Source organism: Leptonychotes weddellii, chromosome 11 (genome assembly GCF_054177405.1).
Source record: "Leptonychotes weddellii isolate Sample4059 chromosome 11, ASM5417740v2, whole genome shotgun sequence".
NCBI lineage: Eukaryota > Metazoa > Chordata > Mammalia > Carnivora > Phocidae > Leptonychotes > Leptonychotes weddellii.
The window spans coordinates 23,963,470-23,976,133 of NC_138379.1; the positions used below are offsets into that span (position 1 = coordinate 23,963,470).

Consider the following 12,664-nt stretch of genomic DNA (forward strand, 5'->3'; position numbering starts at 1 on the left):
AGCCAAACCACCTGCTTATCTGATCTCCTCTGGGAATGAAGTGGTCGACACCTACAGTGGTTACTTAATAATTAGATGCTTTATTTGTCAGAGGCCATATATTCCTGGACCAGTGCTGCCTCTTTTTGTGGGTTTTCGTGATGAAAGCTGGGTGTTGACCGATTGCCCAAAGCGATCAGAGCTGGAGCATGCTCGGGCCCAGTATTTTTAGCTCGGGTTCACGTTCTGTCTCCTCCCCGACAGCAGTTGCTGTCATGCTGTCACTGACTTCCAGTGAAGAGGTTGTGCCAGCCAAGCTGACTGGCCGGGCCCCCGAAGAACCCCAGCCAGCAAGAAGGCAGGATGTGGTTAAAATGGTGCGCTGATCCTATCACGGGACTCAGGAAACCTATTCGTAGCTTGGAGATTTTCCAAAAGTCCGTCTGCCCTATCACCCTTCCCATCTTCTCTCCCCTCACGAGGATTTGCAAGCTGAGCTATCAGGACCACTAAAACAAGAAGTGGAGCTCCTCCTGTGATCTTGGCATACTATTCTTAGCTGAAAAGGATGTGTCGGGCATCTTGCATCTTAGAACTTTCTGGAGACAGAAAAGGTCACCTTGCTTCCTGGAGCGTGTTCTCTTTCACCTCCAGACTTGTCTGTATTATTGTTACGTTATGACTACTGTTCTTTAAGTAGTAGAGGATGACCTGGGAGGCCAAATGATGCAGGATGCCTTCAGAGGGATGTGGCAGGTGGGGTGGGGTTATCAGGCAAGCAGGCGCCAGGCACTTCTGTGAGCCCCAGTCGTCCTCTGATAAATGGGGATCATAACCATACCTGCCTCGCAAAGTTGTGGGGCATATTGAGGATGTGTGAAAAGTACTGTGCAAAATTTGATAGATTAGAAAAAATTAAAATGTATTATCTGATACATATCTAAAATGTAATATCTGATATTATATTATCAAAGAGCTACTTTTAGGGCTTTACAATATTCCTGTAAAGTTAGACTGATTGAGATTAAGATTTCCATTTGGCAGGAGCGCCTGGGTGGCTCAGTCGTTAAGCGTCTGCCTTCGGCTCAGATCATGATCCCAGGGTCCTGGGATTGAGCCCCGCATTGGGCTCCCTGCTCCGCGGGAAGCCTGCTTCTCCCTCTCTCACTCCCCCTGCTTGTGTTCCCTCTCTCGCTGTGTCTCTCTCTGTCAAATAAATAAATAAAATTAAAAAAAAAAAAAGATTTCCATTTGGCAGATGAGAAAACTGAGGTACAGAGAACTGAACTGATTGGCTCAAGGTTTTAAAATTTATAGAGCAGTGCTGTCCAATAAAACCAATGCAAGCCCATATATATATATATGTATATATATATAATTTGGAATTTGTTAGTAGCTGCATTAAAAAAATAAGACAGTGAAATTAATTTTTAAAATTCTATTTTTAAATAGTCAAAATTTTGGGGTGCCTAGGTGGCTCAGTCGGTTAAGCATCTGACTTTGGCTCAGGTCATGATCCCAGGGTCCTGGGATCAAGCCCCATGTTCATCTCTGTGCTCAGTGGGGAGTCTGCTTCTCTGCCCCTCCCCCAGCTCGTCCTCTCTCTTTCTCTCTGTCAAATAAATACATAAAATCTTTTAAAAAATAGTCAAAATCTTATTTCAGTGTATGGCACTAGCCATATTTCAAGTGCTCAAGAACTGTGTCTGAGCAGTAGCTCTCATATTGTGCAGTATAGAATATTTGTTAAGCACACACTAGGAAGATACATGTATATAAGACATAGACAGTATATTTGAGAAAGTTTGCTTTCTGGGGGCTAAGAAAATGGCCCTAAAAATACTTTCTCTTTGGGGTACTTCCTTATAGAGACCCTTAGGAATCTACTGGACTATTCTTTAAGTCTGTGAGAAAATTCCTAAATCACAAAGTTAGATATTTGGCACTCACTGACCCATGTGCACAAACTCTGTCCCTCATCTTACTTCTCATCGGCCCTGTTGAAAATTATGATCTTAGTCTTATGCAAGGATGAAATAATTTCAGAAAGATCCCACATCTCAATAGGGCCTCGGAAAATTGTCAACCGGAGCTGAGTGATTTTAGTTGGTGAACAATTTTTTAAAAATCAGTGACAAAAATACAGAGCTGCCTGGGGAATACAATGCCTGTTGGCTGAGATTAATGGCAAGATTAATAAATGGATTGCTTGATGAAAAGGCGCGAGAGAACAAAAACCAGTAGAGATTGTGGAGGAGGCTGCTTATTAATGAGCTGTCAGCCCAAAGAAAGTTCAAGAAACTCTTCTGTGTTAAATGCAGCAGGGCTGGCACTTCTAATAAAAATTGGGGGTCCTTCAGAAATTAATTACATCGGCCTTACAGCAAGAATTTGTGGAATTGCGAAACGTAGTGGCACGGACCAGCACGGGCCGCTAGTGCAAATAGAGAAGCTGCAGGAGAAACTAATCATTTTTTTTTCATTGATATGTAGGATATTGTAGTAGCATAATAGCCAGTCAGACCTGAGGATGAATGATGGGGTCCAGATACACACTGACTAATGAAAGGACACCATACTTCGAGCTTGGAGTCACTTCACATTTCATACGTAAAATTCCCTCCTGGAATCTGATTTTCTCCTTATCCTGTGTGCCCGCCACGAAGGAGTTCCAAATCACTTTCAGAGTGATTATACGAACGTCAGAGGCACTCTGCCATGATTTATCAAGCTATGCCTAGAAGGAGCACAGCATCCATTTATCCCGAGTTGCCGTGATTTCCTTGTCCTCTCCACAAGTTCCCAGTTTGGCTGGCCTGACAAAACCTTCTCTTAATTAAAATTGGGTGTTGCCTCTGCCCGAGGAAGCAATCCGAAGGCATGCCACCACAAGATGGAGATTTCTAGGTTTGGGGTCTGATATCGCATGTTAGATGTTGCAAGCTGCTCTCTTTCTCTGCTTCCATGAAGGCAGAGGAAAGGTATTCCTCTGTAATGTGTTTAGACCAAGGGTTTGAAGACAGCCCATTCATCTCTTGGGTCTCAAATTTCATAATTAACCATTTCGGTTCAGGACTGAAGGTCTCCCCCTAGAGCCTGGTAATTAAGGAGTTTTCTGCTAATTGATTTATGTGCTGCTTTTCTAGGAATGAGATAAATATAAGAGGAGAGGAGAGAACAACTTTTGGTTGGTTTACATGTAGTGTACTTTCTCCTTTGGGGTCTTAATGTAAATGATCATCCATTATTTTTCCTTCTTAGAGCTTGATAGAACTGGGGCTGGGGCTTTTTTTTTTTTTAAACTCCATTCGACTTGTACCAGGATTATACAATTTCCAAGAGGAATTCCTTCAGTTGTGCATAGACTTTACCATCCTCTTTCTTTTGCTTGTCACATCCTTGAGTATTAGACCATCCACCACCCATCACTCTTTGACTTTTCAGACCCTCATAATCCACATGATACATGTCCTTTTGATTAAAACAACTTAATGGCCTTTTCACGAATAATTAATCTGCCGTCTTTTTACTTTCAGCTCCAGGCTTTTAACTTTAATGTTGAGTTATCCAACCTGTGTTGCCTTTTAAGGGTTCCACTCCCTTTAGCCTCTTCCCCTGAAAGGTTTAATACCTTTTCAGAAGCTTCAGTGTTTGCTATACTAAGGTTTTTTTAAAGGCTTCCAGATTACTCTCACATCCTTCCTGCTCTGTGTGAAGTGAATAACTAACTGTGCAGGAATCAGTGGGATGAAATGAAAATCATTTCAGACTCACAATATTCTGTCATTTTGGAAAACACGGAGGCTTTCGCTGCAAAGAAAAGGTAAAACCCATTGCTTTTTGAAGAAATAATTGTATATTTCTTTGTAGTTATGTGTTTCTAATTCTGGATGTTTTTCTAACAGTGACAATTTATACCAAATGACCTCCCAGCTTGAATGCATGACCTGGAATCAGATGAACTTAGGAGCCACTTTAAAGGGGTAAGGTTTTCTCTGTTCCACTGCCCTTCAACAAAAACATACACCTGTTCGAACCATTTTAAAGGCGTTTATAACTCACGAAGAAAATGCAGTTTTAGAAAAATAGTCATGGCTCTCTGTAGAACTAAGCTGCTTTCCTCCTTCCCCCAGTTGGTGGGTTGCGTTCAGTATTAAATTTTCAGGAATATAAATAGGGGATTTTTGTGTGTGTCCGGAACAAGGGAGTTGAGACTACTGAGAAAAAGTAATTTGGCCTTTACTTATTGAGTGTTTTAGAGTTCTTCAAAATTGTGTCGGTTCAACCTCATTTAATGTTTGTTTTGCTACTGATATCACAGATGTTAACTATTACATTATCTTGTCGAGAAATACTTTCAGTTTATAATGCCCGGGATCCAAATTCGTATTTGAGTGCTGATGATTGGGACACTTTTGAGTCAGATGTGCTCATACCCGGTTGTACCAACGGGTTTTCTTCATGCTCTGTAGACAGTCACAACGGGGAGAACACAACATAGGCAGGGGAGATTCTTTGCACCTGGAAATTTTAAAAGGCAAACAGGTGGGACTTCCTTTCAACAGTACAAGAACTCACTGTTCGCTTTCTCAAGTCTGAGTCAATGGGCATTAGGATATGACTCCAGTGACGTCCCCGTAATTGTAGCAGGTGCTTTTCTCAGTCCCCTCACTTACTCTTCCTAACAATACTGTAAGACTTAGGTATGGTTACCCTGTTTTCTACAAATAAGCAAATCAAGCTCAGAAAGTTAAGTCACTTCCCAAGTTCACATCATATTAAGTGGTAGAGGTGGGATTCCAAGCCTGGATCTAATTCCAAAGCAGAGGCTCTTTCCAGCCTCCCTATGGTGCCTTCCACCCGGTGGCACTGGAGACTAAGTCCAACACTCTGGACGAGACAACTAGCTTCACATCTCTGTGTATTAGTGGCTTCTCATTGGATTCTGGGATCTGGGAGCTTGCGAGAGCCATGCATGCTCCATTCCCCATTCCCCACCTCTTCTTCTCTTCTAGAGTTGCTGCTGGGAGCTCCAGCTCAGTGAAATGGACAGAAGGGCAGAGCAAGTGAGTGGATGATACGATGATGGCAAAGCCAATGATGTAGGCCTTGTTGACTGGCGCCTGGGGCGATGCAGGAGTTAGCATTGACAGTGGGTAATCAGGGTAGCAGTTGGTGCAATGGGATGGGAAGGATCTCTCCCTCCCTCTCTCTCTCTCTTTCCCTCTCTCCCTCTCTGCCTCTTATTTGTTGTAGACATATTGTGGGCAAAAACGGAGGTGGTGACATTTCTCATCAACATACTCCTAGAAGACAGTTTTTACAACGATGTACTAGGAGTCCTGCTCATTTCCTCTGGAATGTTTTACCAAACACTAAATTTGTGGTATTATACATCTTCCTGTTAGATCAGTCAAATCTTTCAGGCATCTATAACTTGCTTTTTCTCTATTTGCTTTTAAATCTCTCAGGGAGAACTTAATTTTTACCTCAAATCTGTAGACCGAATTCTTACAAGAACTTTTTTTTTGTTGTTCTCAAACATCTGTGCCTTCCCCAGCCCTATAGGCTGCACCCTGGGACATTTCTGTAGCTATTTCTTTTGACTTTATTTTCTCTGCATGAACACCAGAATTGGTCTCCTTCTTCTCATCCTTCTTTCTTTTGTTGGCTCAGTCCTGGCTTTTGTATCATCCTTCAGTGATCAGCAGAGTTGTTTTTCAATCTTCCAGGACTTACTGTTAGATCCTTCTTTCCACCCCCAGCTCCCATTTTTTATGCTATTTTATCCTAATCTCAACTTCCTCTCTCTAGACCCAAAAAGCCTGTTGATGTGAATTTTTTCTCTCCACACTTGCGTCCAAGGGGCTGCTGACAATTTCAGCATTTTGTCTTTCTACCTACTCTCAACTTGTCTGATGTTTCTTGGCTTCTTGCTCTTACCCTTTCTTTCTGGATCCCTTCCTTTTCTTCTCTCTCTTCATCTCAGAATTCAGAAACTGTCTCCACATTAAATGCCAAGAGCAGATATAACTTGATTGTGAAGTGAGTAGTATGTTTCACTTTTTAAAATTTCTTCATGTTGGAGTACAAGGTTTGTTTGCTTAATTACAAAAATTACAGATACGGAATCTTGGCATGTGTTTGATTCTGGGTCTTTCCATAGTTGAGATAATTTTGATACCTTTTAAGGTCTTTAGACACATGATATTAGTCACTTGCTGAGGAATCAGAAGTTATATTGTGAAGATAAAGCACAAAATGTGAATAGTTTGTTTTGTTCAATCCACTTTAAGGAAGAAAGAAACTAGAAGAGTTTTTATTAGTCTGGTGCTTACATTTTGGAAAAGGATTTCTGAAACCAAAATGTATTTCTTGAATACTATTTTTATTCATAAAGCTGAATGAAAAGGATAAAATGTCTCCAGTAGGTAGTCCTACAGAAGAGCAACTCTTTGGAGAACAAGGTTGCAATGGTATAATTTACTAACATCTCTCACGCAGCAGATTTATCCCTTTAGAATGTATTGTAAGTCAACTAATGTCTGCTTCCATTTATGATTTGACAATTTATCCAAGGGTGGATGCTAACATTATTGGGCCCCGTGTAAGGGGCTTTACGTATGTTTTCTCCTTTGACCTCGTGACAATCCTAGGATACTAGGGTATGTCCATCTTTCAGATGAGGAGGGTGGAGAGACTAAGCCACCTAATCCAAGTTCACATAGCAACGTGAACTTTATTTTTAATTTATTTATTTTTAAAGATTTTATTTATTCATCTGACAGAGAGAGAGAGCACGTGAGTGCATAAGCAGGGGGAGCAGCAGAGGGAGAGGGAGAAGCAGTCTCTTCGCTGAGCCAGTGTGAACTATAAAATGCTTGTTGTGATGTGGAGATTGACATTACAACACACTGATGTGTCATGACCCACAGTCTGCCTCTCTTATGGCTCTTAAAAATGGCTAATCCTTAGCTCTTTCCTCCAAGCTTCTGAACTTCCTAGAACTGAATTCAGTTGAATCTGTTATTCCAGTAGAAAATTGGGCTCTTCTCCAGGGGAGACACAATCTGGGTAGGCGTCATCCTTCTCTCTGATGCCATATTCACTTCCTTTTGTCATGGTATGAAAACGCTGTTAATATGGAAAATATATTTGAGTAAAAATATTCCATGAAGAAAGATAGCTTTTTTTTTTTTTTTAACTTAAATCCATAGCTAGTGTCTTGATACTATTTGAAGTCAATGGTAAGAAAAATCATGGTGACACAGTAGATATAGAACAGAAAAACTGGAGGTTTGCCTCATGTTTTGGAGAAAAAAGATAATTTCCATATCATTCATAAAAATGAGACATTATCCCAATTTTTTTTATTAAAAAGATCATGAGCTTCAGATAAACCCCCATTAAATATTTGTTCATGTCTTTTTTCCTCAAAAATTTTACTTAAAAAAGAATCGGGTTTTTTCCTTGTGTCCTAAGCAGGTCCTTGGAGACATCTTTCATTAGATGTCAGGGAGCGGTGTTATTACAATGGGTGGGGATGGGATTTTTAGGGAGAGCATGGGCAAGATGAGATGAAAACATGATATAATGGGGAGGAAGAGATACTTTAGCCCCTGATTTACTCCTCTCTCCTCTTCTATTCATTTTCTGATCTCTGTGTGCCCATTGGGATCAGAACTACTTTTATGACCTCAAATGGGAGAGTATTATATTTCAGTTTAAGTCAGAGAAGGTACTTTATGAACCCACTTTCTTAACTCTGACCCTTTTCATCACTCACAAATGAAACTAGATTTTTTAAGTGGGTCACTGGGAGAGGAAATTGTCAGGGATTCCTTCTAAGCATTAGTCCACCTTTATGAATAATTCTGTTTATGGTGCTTTTGCATTCATTGCCTGATTTTTATTTCTTTAAAAGCCTTTCCTGTGTGTTCTTAACGGCCACTGATTTCCTAAATCTGCTCACAAGCCGCAGCTACTCCATTAGTCTCTGTTTTGTCTCTTCTGAAGAAAATATCCTGCAAAATGGAGTAACACATCAACCTTGACTGTGGTCCAAGTTATTAAAACAAGGAAGAAGTTATTCTCTGGGGAGTTGGGCAGGGGGAGTGGGAAATCGAACACAATAGAAATGTTAAAGGAGTGCTGAGCAGAATGAATGTCCCTTTGCTGGTCCAAGAAGTTCACAGACTGTTGGGAACACACAGTATTTGACCTGTGGATGGTTGAAAGGAAAACGAAAGACTCACGATGAGTGATGTATGGTGAAAACAAAGCCGCGCGTTTTGGTAGGGCCAAGGCTGTCGAATCTGGAGAAAATCCCCGCTAGACATGGTCTCATCCCTGAGAACCTGTGCCAAAAGAGATAACTGTCTTCTCTGGCTGGGAGTTCCAATACACAGCCCAGCACCTTCCCATTCCAGCTCATAAACATAAGGTATTCGTCCAAGAGATTTACTTCTTGAAAATAGATAGCCTGCTTTTAAGTGGCTCCTGGAGCTTGGGATGCAGAGCAAAGGTGGAGAGAAATAGTTCTGTGAATATCAGCATTCCTGAGTGAAATCCTCCAGCTCCACCCCCAGCAGAACTTTGTTAATTTCTCCTTTTAAAAATGGTTACCTTTAGGGGCGCCTGGGTGGCTCCGTTGGTTAAGCAACTGCCTTCGGCTCAGGTCATGATCCCGGAGTCCTGGGATGGAGTCCCACATCGGGCTCTCGGCTCAGCGGGGAGCCTGCTTCTCCCTCTGACCCTCTCCCCTCTCATGCTGTTTCTCTGTCTCTCTCTCTTTCTCTCCAATAAATAAATAAATAGATAAAATCTTAAAAAAAAAAATGGATACCTTTATGCCAGGAAAGTAGTTCTTTGTCATCCCTTGGATTCCGCTTAGATCTGTTAGCCATACTGCCAAGACAAACATGGGACTCCTGGGTTGGCAGGGTGGGGATGGAGACTGATTTTGAGCTGTGTCTCCTGTTCCTCGCATCTGGAGTGGACTTAATTTCTTTGCCCTCAGTTCTCACTTCCATGCTACTTGTTTCAACTCTCCTTGGCTGTTCACCTTTCCCACCCTTTTCTCTTTGGGCATGTATTCAATTAATATATGTAACTTTTTAAATTATTTAAGTAATCCATATAAATTATAGAACACCTAGAAAATACAACTATACAGGGAAGGAAACTACCCCCCTCCCCCGGTAGTTCAGACGAAATTACTGTTAATATTATGTTGCATACACTTAGACTTTTTTCTTTTTGGGGGGCGCATGGTGAGGGGCAGAGGGAGAGAGAGAATCCAAAGCAGGCTCCATGCCAGCACCCAAAGCAGGACTCCATCTCACAACCCTGATATCAGGACCTGAACCAAAATCAGGAGTCGGACACTTAACCAGCTGAGTCACCCAGGGGCCCCTAGATCTTTTTCTATGCATACATGTACATTTGTGTCCTTTTCTTTTCTATAGCAAATAATTGGGCTTCAACTTCTGTAAGCCATTGTCAAGTTCTGTATTTCAACTATCAAGAGAGTGTTTTGAAAATATTCTTAACTTGTTAAAAAATATTTCATTTAAAAAACTACTTTGGCCTTTACAGACATCATCTCTACACTATGTCTCTATTTATTTTTAAGCAAGGAGTCATTTTCATCTTGTAAAGGTGAGGGGAAATGACAGGTTTGTTCAGATCAGAAATACAAAGAGACCAAGAAGGTGGTGGTGAAGGGACCAAGATGGATGTGAGGAGGATGATGGACTCAGCACAGAAAGATGAAGTAGGGTTCTAGCCTATTGATAAAGGTGTTTGTATTTGTGTGTGTGTGTGTGTTGGAGGGGGGAGAAGTATAATAGGTGTGTGGCGGATGTCTTTCATGACCTAAAGGAATATTTTGCACCTCTCATGTCTGTGATCCCATCTTGTACCCTTCTGAGACCCTCTACTCACCATGAATCCTTCTTCCTATTATTTACCCAAGAAAAAAAATCATAACCTCCAGCTAGGAAAATATTGACATGGAAGCTACACTAGTAAAAAGTCATCTGTATAAACACTTCTCTGAATTGAGGGTCTGTTGCATATTTGAGTAGGTTTTTTTTCTTATTAAAATTGAAAAAGTTCATTTACTCTAGCTTTATTTTTAACTCTTTATTTTTGTTTATTTTTTTTAAAGAATTTTTTTTATTTGAGAGAGAACACAAGCAGGGGGGAGGGGTAGAGGGAGAGGGAGAAGCAGACTCCCCACTGAGCAGGGAACCCAATGCCTGACTTCATCCCAGGACCCCAGGATCATGACCTGAGCCGAAGGCAGACACTTAGCTGACTGAGCCACCCAGGCGCCCTCTAACTTTTTATTTTAAAAGCAAAGCCACAAATATAATGTTCCTAAGGCTAAGATGGTGACTTTATCAAAATGAAAACAACTCTTACCCCCTTGATTATAAAAGTAACACAGGCTTACTATGTATTTAAAACATCAAACCAGTCCCAAAACATCATAAAGGAAAAGAGGTATCTGTTACCTTACCACCCAGTGATCACTAATTTTTATTAGGATGTGTTTATATCCGCAGAGAGAAACTCCTGGAAACATTGACCGAACTAGTAACTGTAGTTGTCTCTGTGAAGATTAGTGGGAGAGGGGGAAAGCCTGATAGAGATGGGTTTAAGAGATCCTAGGAGGGGATAAACTGGAGGCACTTGTACAAAGACGCTTGCATGGAGTTTTGCTGCAAAAAGGAGCAAAGAAATGGGGTTCTAGCTCAATGAGGATAGAATGTCAGGAGAAGGTGGTTTCATAGTGTTTTGCTTTATTTACTTATATTTAGAGAGAAATACCTGCCTTTTTGTTTACTGATGAGAATGATCAAGAAGAGGGAAAAAGTTGGTGGGAGAGGATAGAATATGCTGGAACACTGTCCTTGAGAGAGAAGAGGCTCCCTGGGTAACTGGCCACTGGGTAGCTAAGAGCTGGGATAGGTCATCCAATAACTGTTGATCTGCAAGGGCTCTTTGTTTATAAGGATATTAACCCTTTGGTTGTCCTATGTACTGCAAGTATTTTCTCTGATTTTATTTTGACTCTTAATGGTTTTGTCTTTTCCTGTCAGAAATTTCTACTTTTATAGTAAAAGTGATCAGTTTTTGTTTTATGGTTTCAAGTTTTTGACCTTAGTATCGTGTCTAAAAAGATTTTCCCAAGATTTAAAAAAAAAATTTACTTATTTATTGGTATTTCTTGGTATATTTTTAAATTTACTTTTTATATTTAAACATTTAGTTCATCTTGAATTTATTTGGCAATTTGATTCCACCTTGATTTGTTTCTAGAGGACTAGCCAGTATCCCCAAACTATATTGAATAATCCAGTCTTTCATCATTAACTTCAAATATTTCCTTTATCAATCCTTGGAACCTATCAAATTCCTTGGGTCCATTTCTAGATGCTTTACCCTCTTCTTTTGATCAGTCTGGTTCTTTTTGCCAAGTATCAGGCTATTTTCTTAGCTCTAATTTTATAGATTGTTTACATATCTGATAGAAAAGTTTCCTAGCATTGTATTTCTTTTTTCAAACTAATTCTGGCTATTATCTCTTGTTCATTCTTCAAGATGACTTATTTAGATTCATCTTGTTGATTTCAAAGAAAGTCTTTATTGGGGTGCTTGGGTGGCTCAGATGGTTAAGCGTCTGACTTGATTTTGGTTCAGGTCATGATCTCAGCACCATCCGGCTTCACACTGGGCGTGGAGCCTTCTTAAGATTCTCTCTCTCCCTCTCCCTCTGCTCCTCATCACCCTTGCTCATGCACAGGCACTCTCTCTCTCTAAAAACAAAATAAAAGAAAAAAGAAAGTCTTTGTCAGTATTGGTTTGTTAATTGTGACAAATGCACTCATTTGTGCATTTGTGAGTGAGATGTGAGTAAGAGAGGAACCTGGGCATGAGATATATGGTAACTGTCTATATTATCTTAGAGATTTTTCTGTAAATCTAAAACAATTCTAAAATAACAAGTTTATTTTTTAAGTCTTAATTAGAATTTTGAGGGGATTGCATCAGGTTTAAAAATTAATTTTGGAGAAGATTGACTTTTGGAAAAAAGAGCTAACCCTTTCTTCAAGAATGTAGATAACAGGGGTGCCTGGGTGGTGCAGTCAGTTAAGCATCCAACTCTCGGTTTCAGCTCAGGTCTGATCTCAGGGTCATGAGATCGAGCCCCGCATGAGGCCCTGAGCTCAGGGCCAAGACTGCTTGGGTTTCTTTCTCCCTCTCCCTCTGCCCCTCCCCCTACTCTCTCTAAAATAAATAAGTAAATCTTAAAAAAAAATAGAATAAAAGAACGTGGATGGCATTCCTGAACATTTTTTTCAAGTCTTGTTCTGTGTCAGATGTCTCCATTTTGAATTTCTTCCTTTTCAGAACTTTTTAGCAATAATGCCTCTGACTTCAAAATTTCTTTGAGAATGAGTGTGATTCCATGAATATGTTACAAGGATTTTCCTTTGTGTCTTCACCTTGAAATACTTTGTGGTGTTACTAACATTCGTTTGGAGGGTGGGACCTGTGGAAAAGATGATTAGGCACACAGCCTTCACACCTGCAAGCCTCCGTTTCAGCTGGAGAAGCAGGCGACATCTTAATCTTAAGAGCCCCCGTGCTTGATCCTGGTGTTTTAGGGAGGACA

General features: G+C 40.5%; 1 protein-coding gene across 9 annotated transcripts in view; it reads left to right on the forward strand.

The window, feature by feature from the left end:
* WT1 (WT1 transcription factor) overlaps positions 1-12,664 on the forward strand; it is a 48,531-nt gene that overhangs the window by 13,243 nt on the left and 22,624 nt on the right. For 5 of the 9 annotated variants that reach the window (XM_081798383.1, XM_081798381.1, XM_081798379.1 and 2 more), the window contains exons 4-5: positions 3,885-3,962; positions 4,995-5,045. In XM_081798383.1, coding sequence (XP_081654509.1) covers positions 3,885-3,962; positions 4,995-5,045 — 129 coding nt within the window. The remainder of the gene's footprint in view (positions 1-3,884; positions 3,963-4,994; positions 5,046-12,664) is intronic. The other 4 variants (XM_081798384.1, XM_081798382.1, XM_081798380.1 and 1 more) reach the window with 1 other exon arrangement.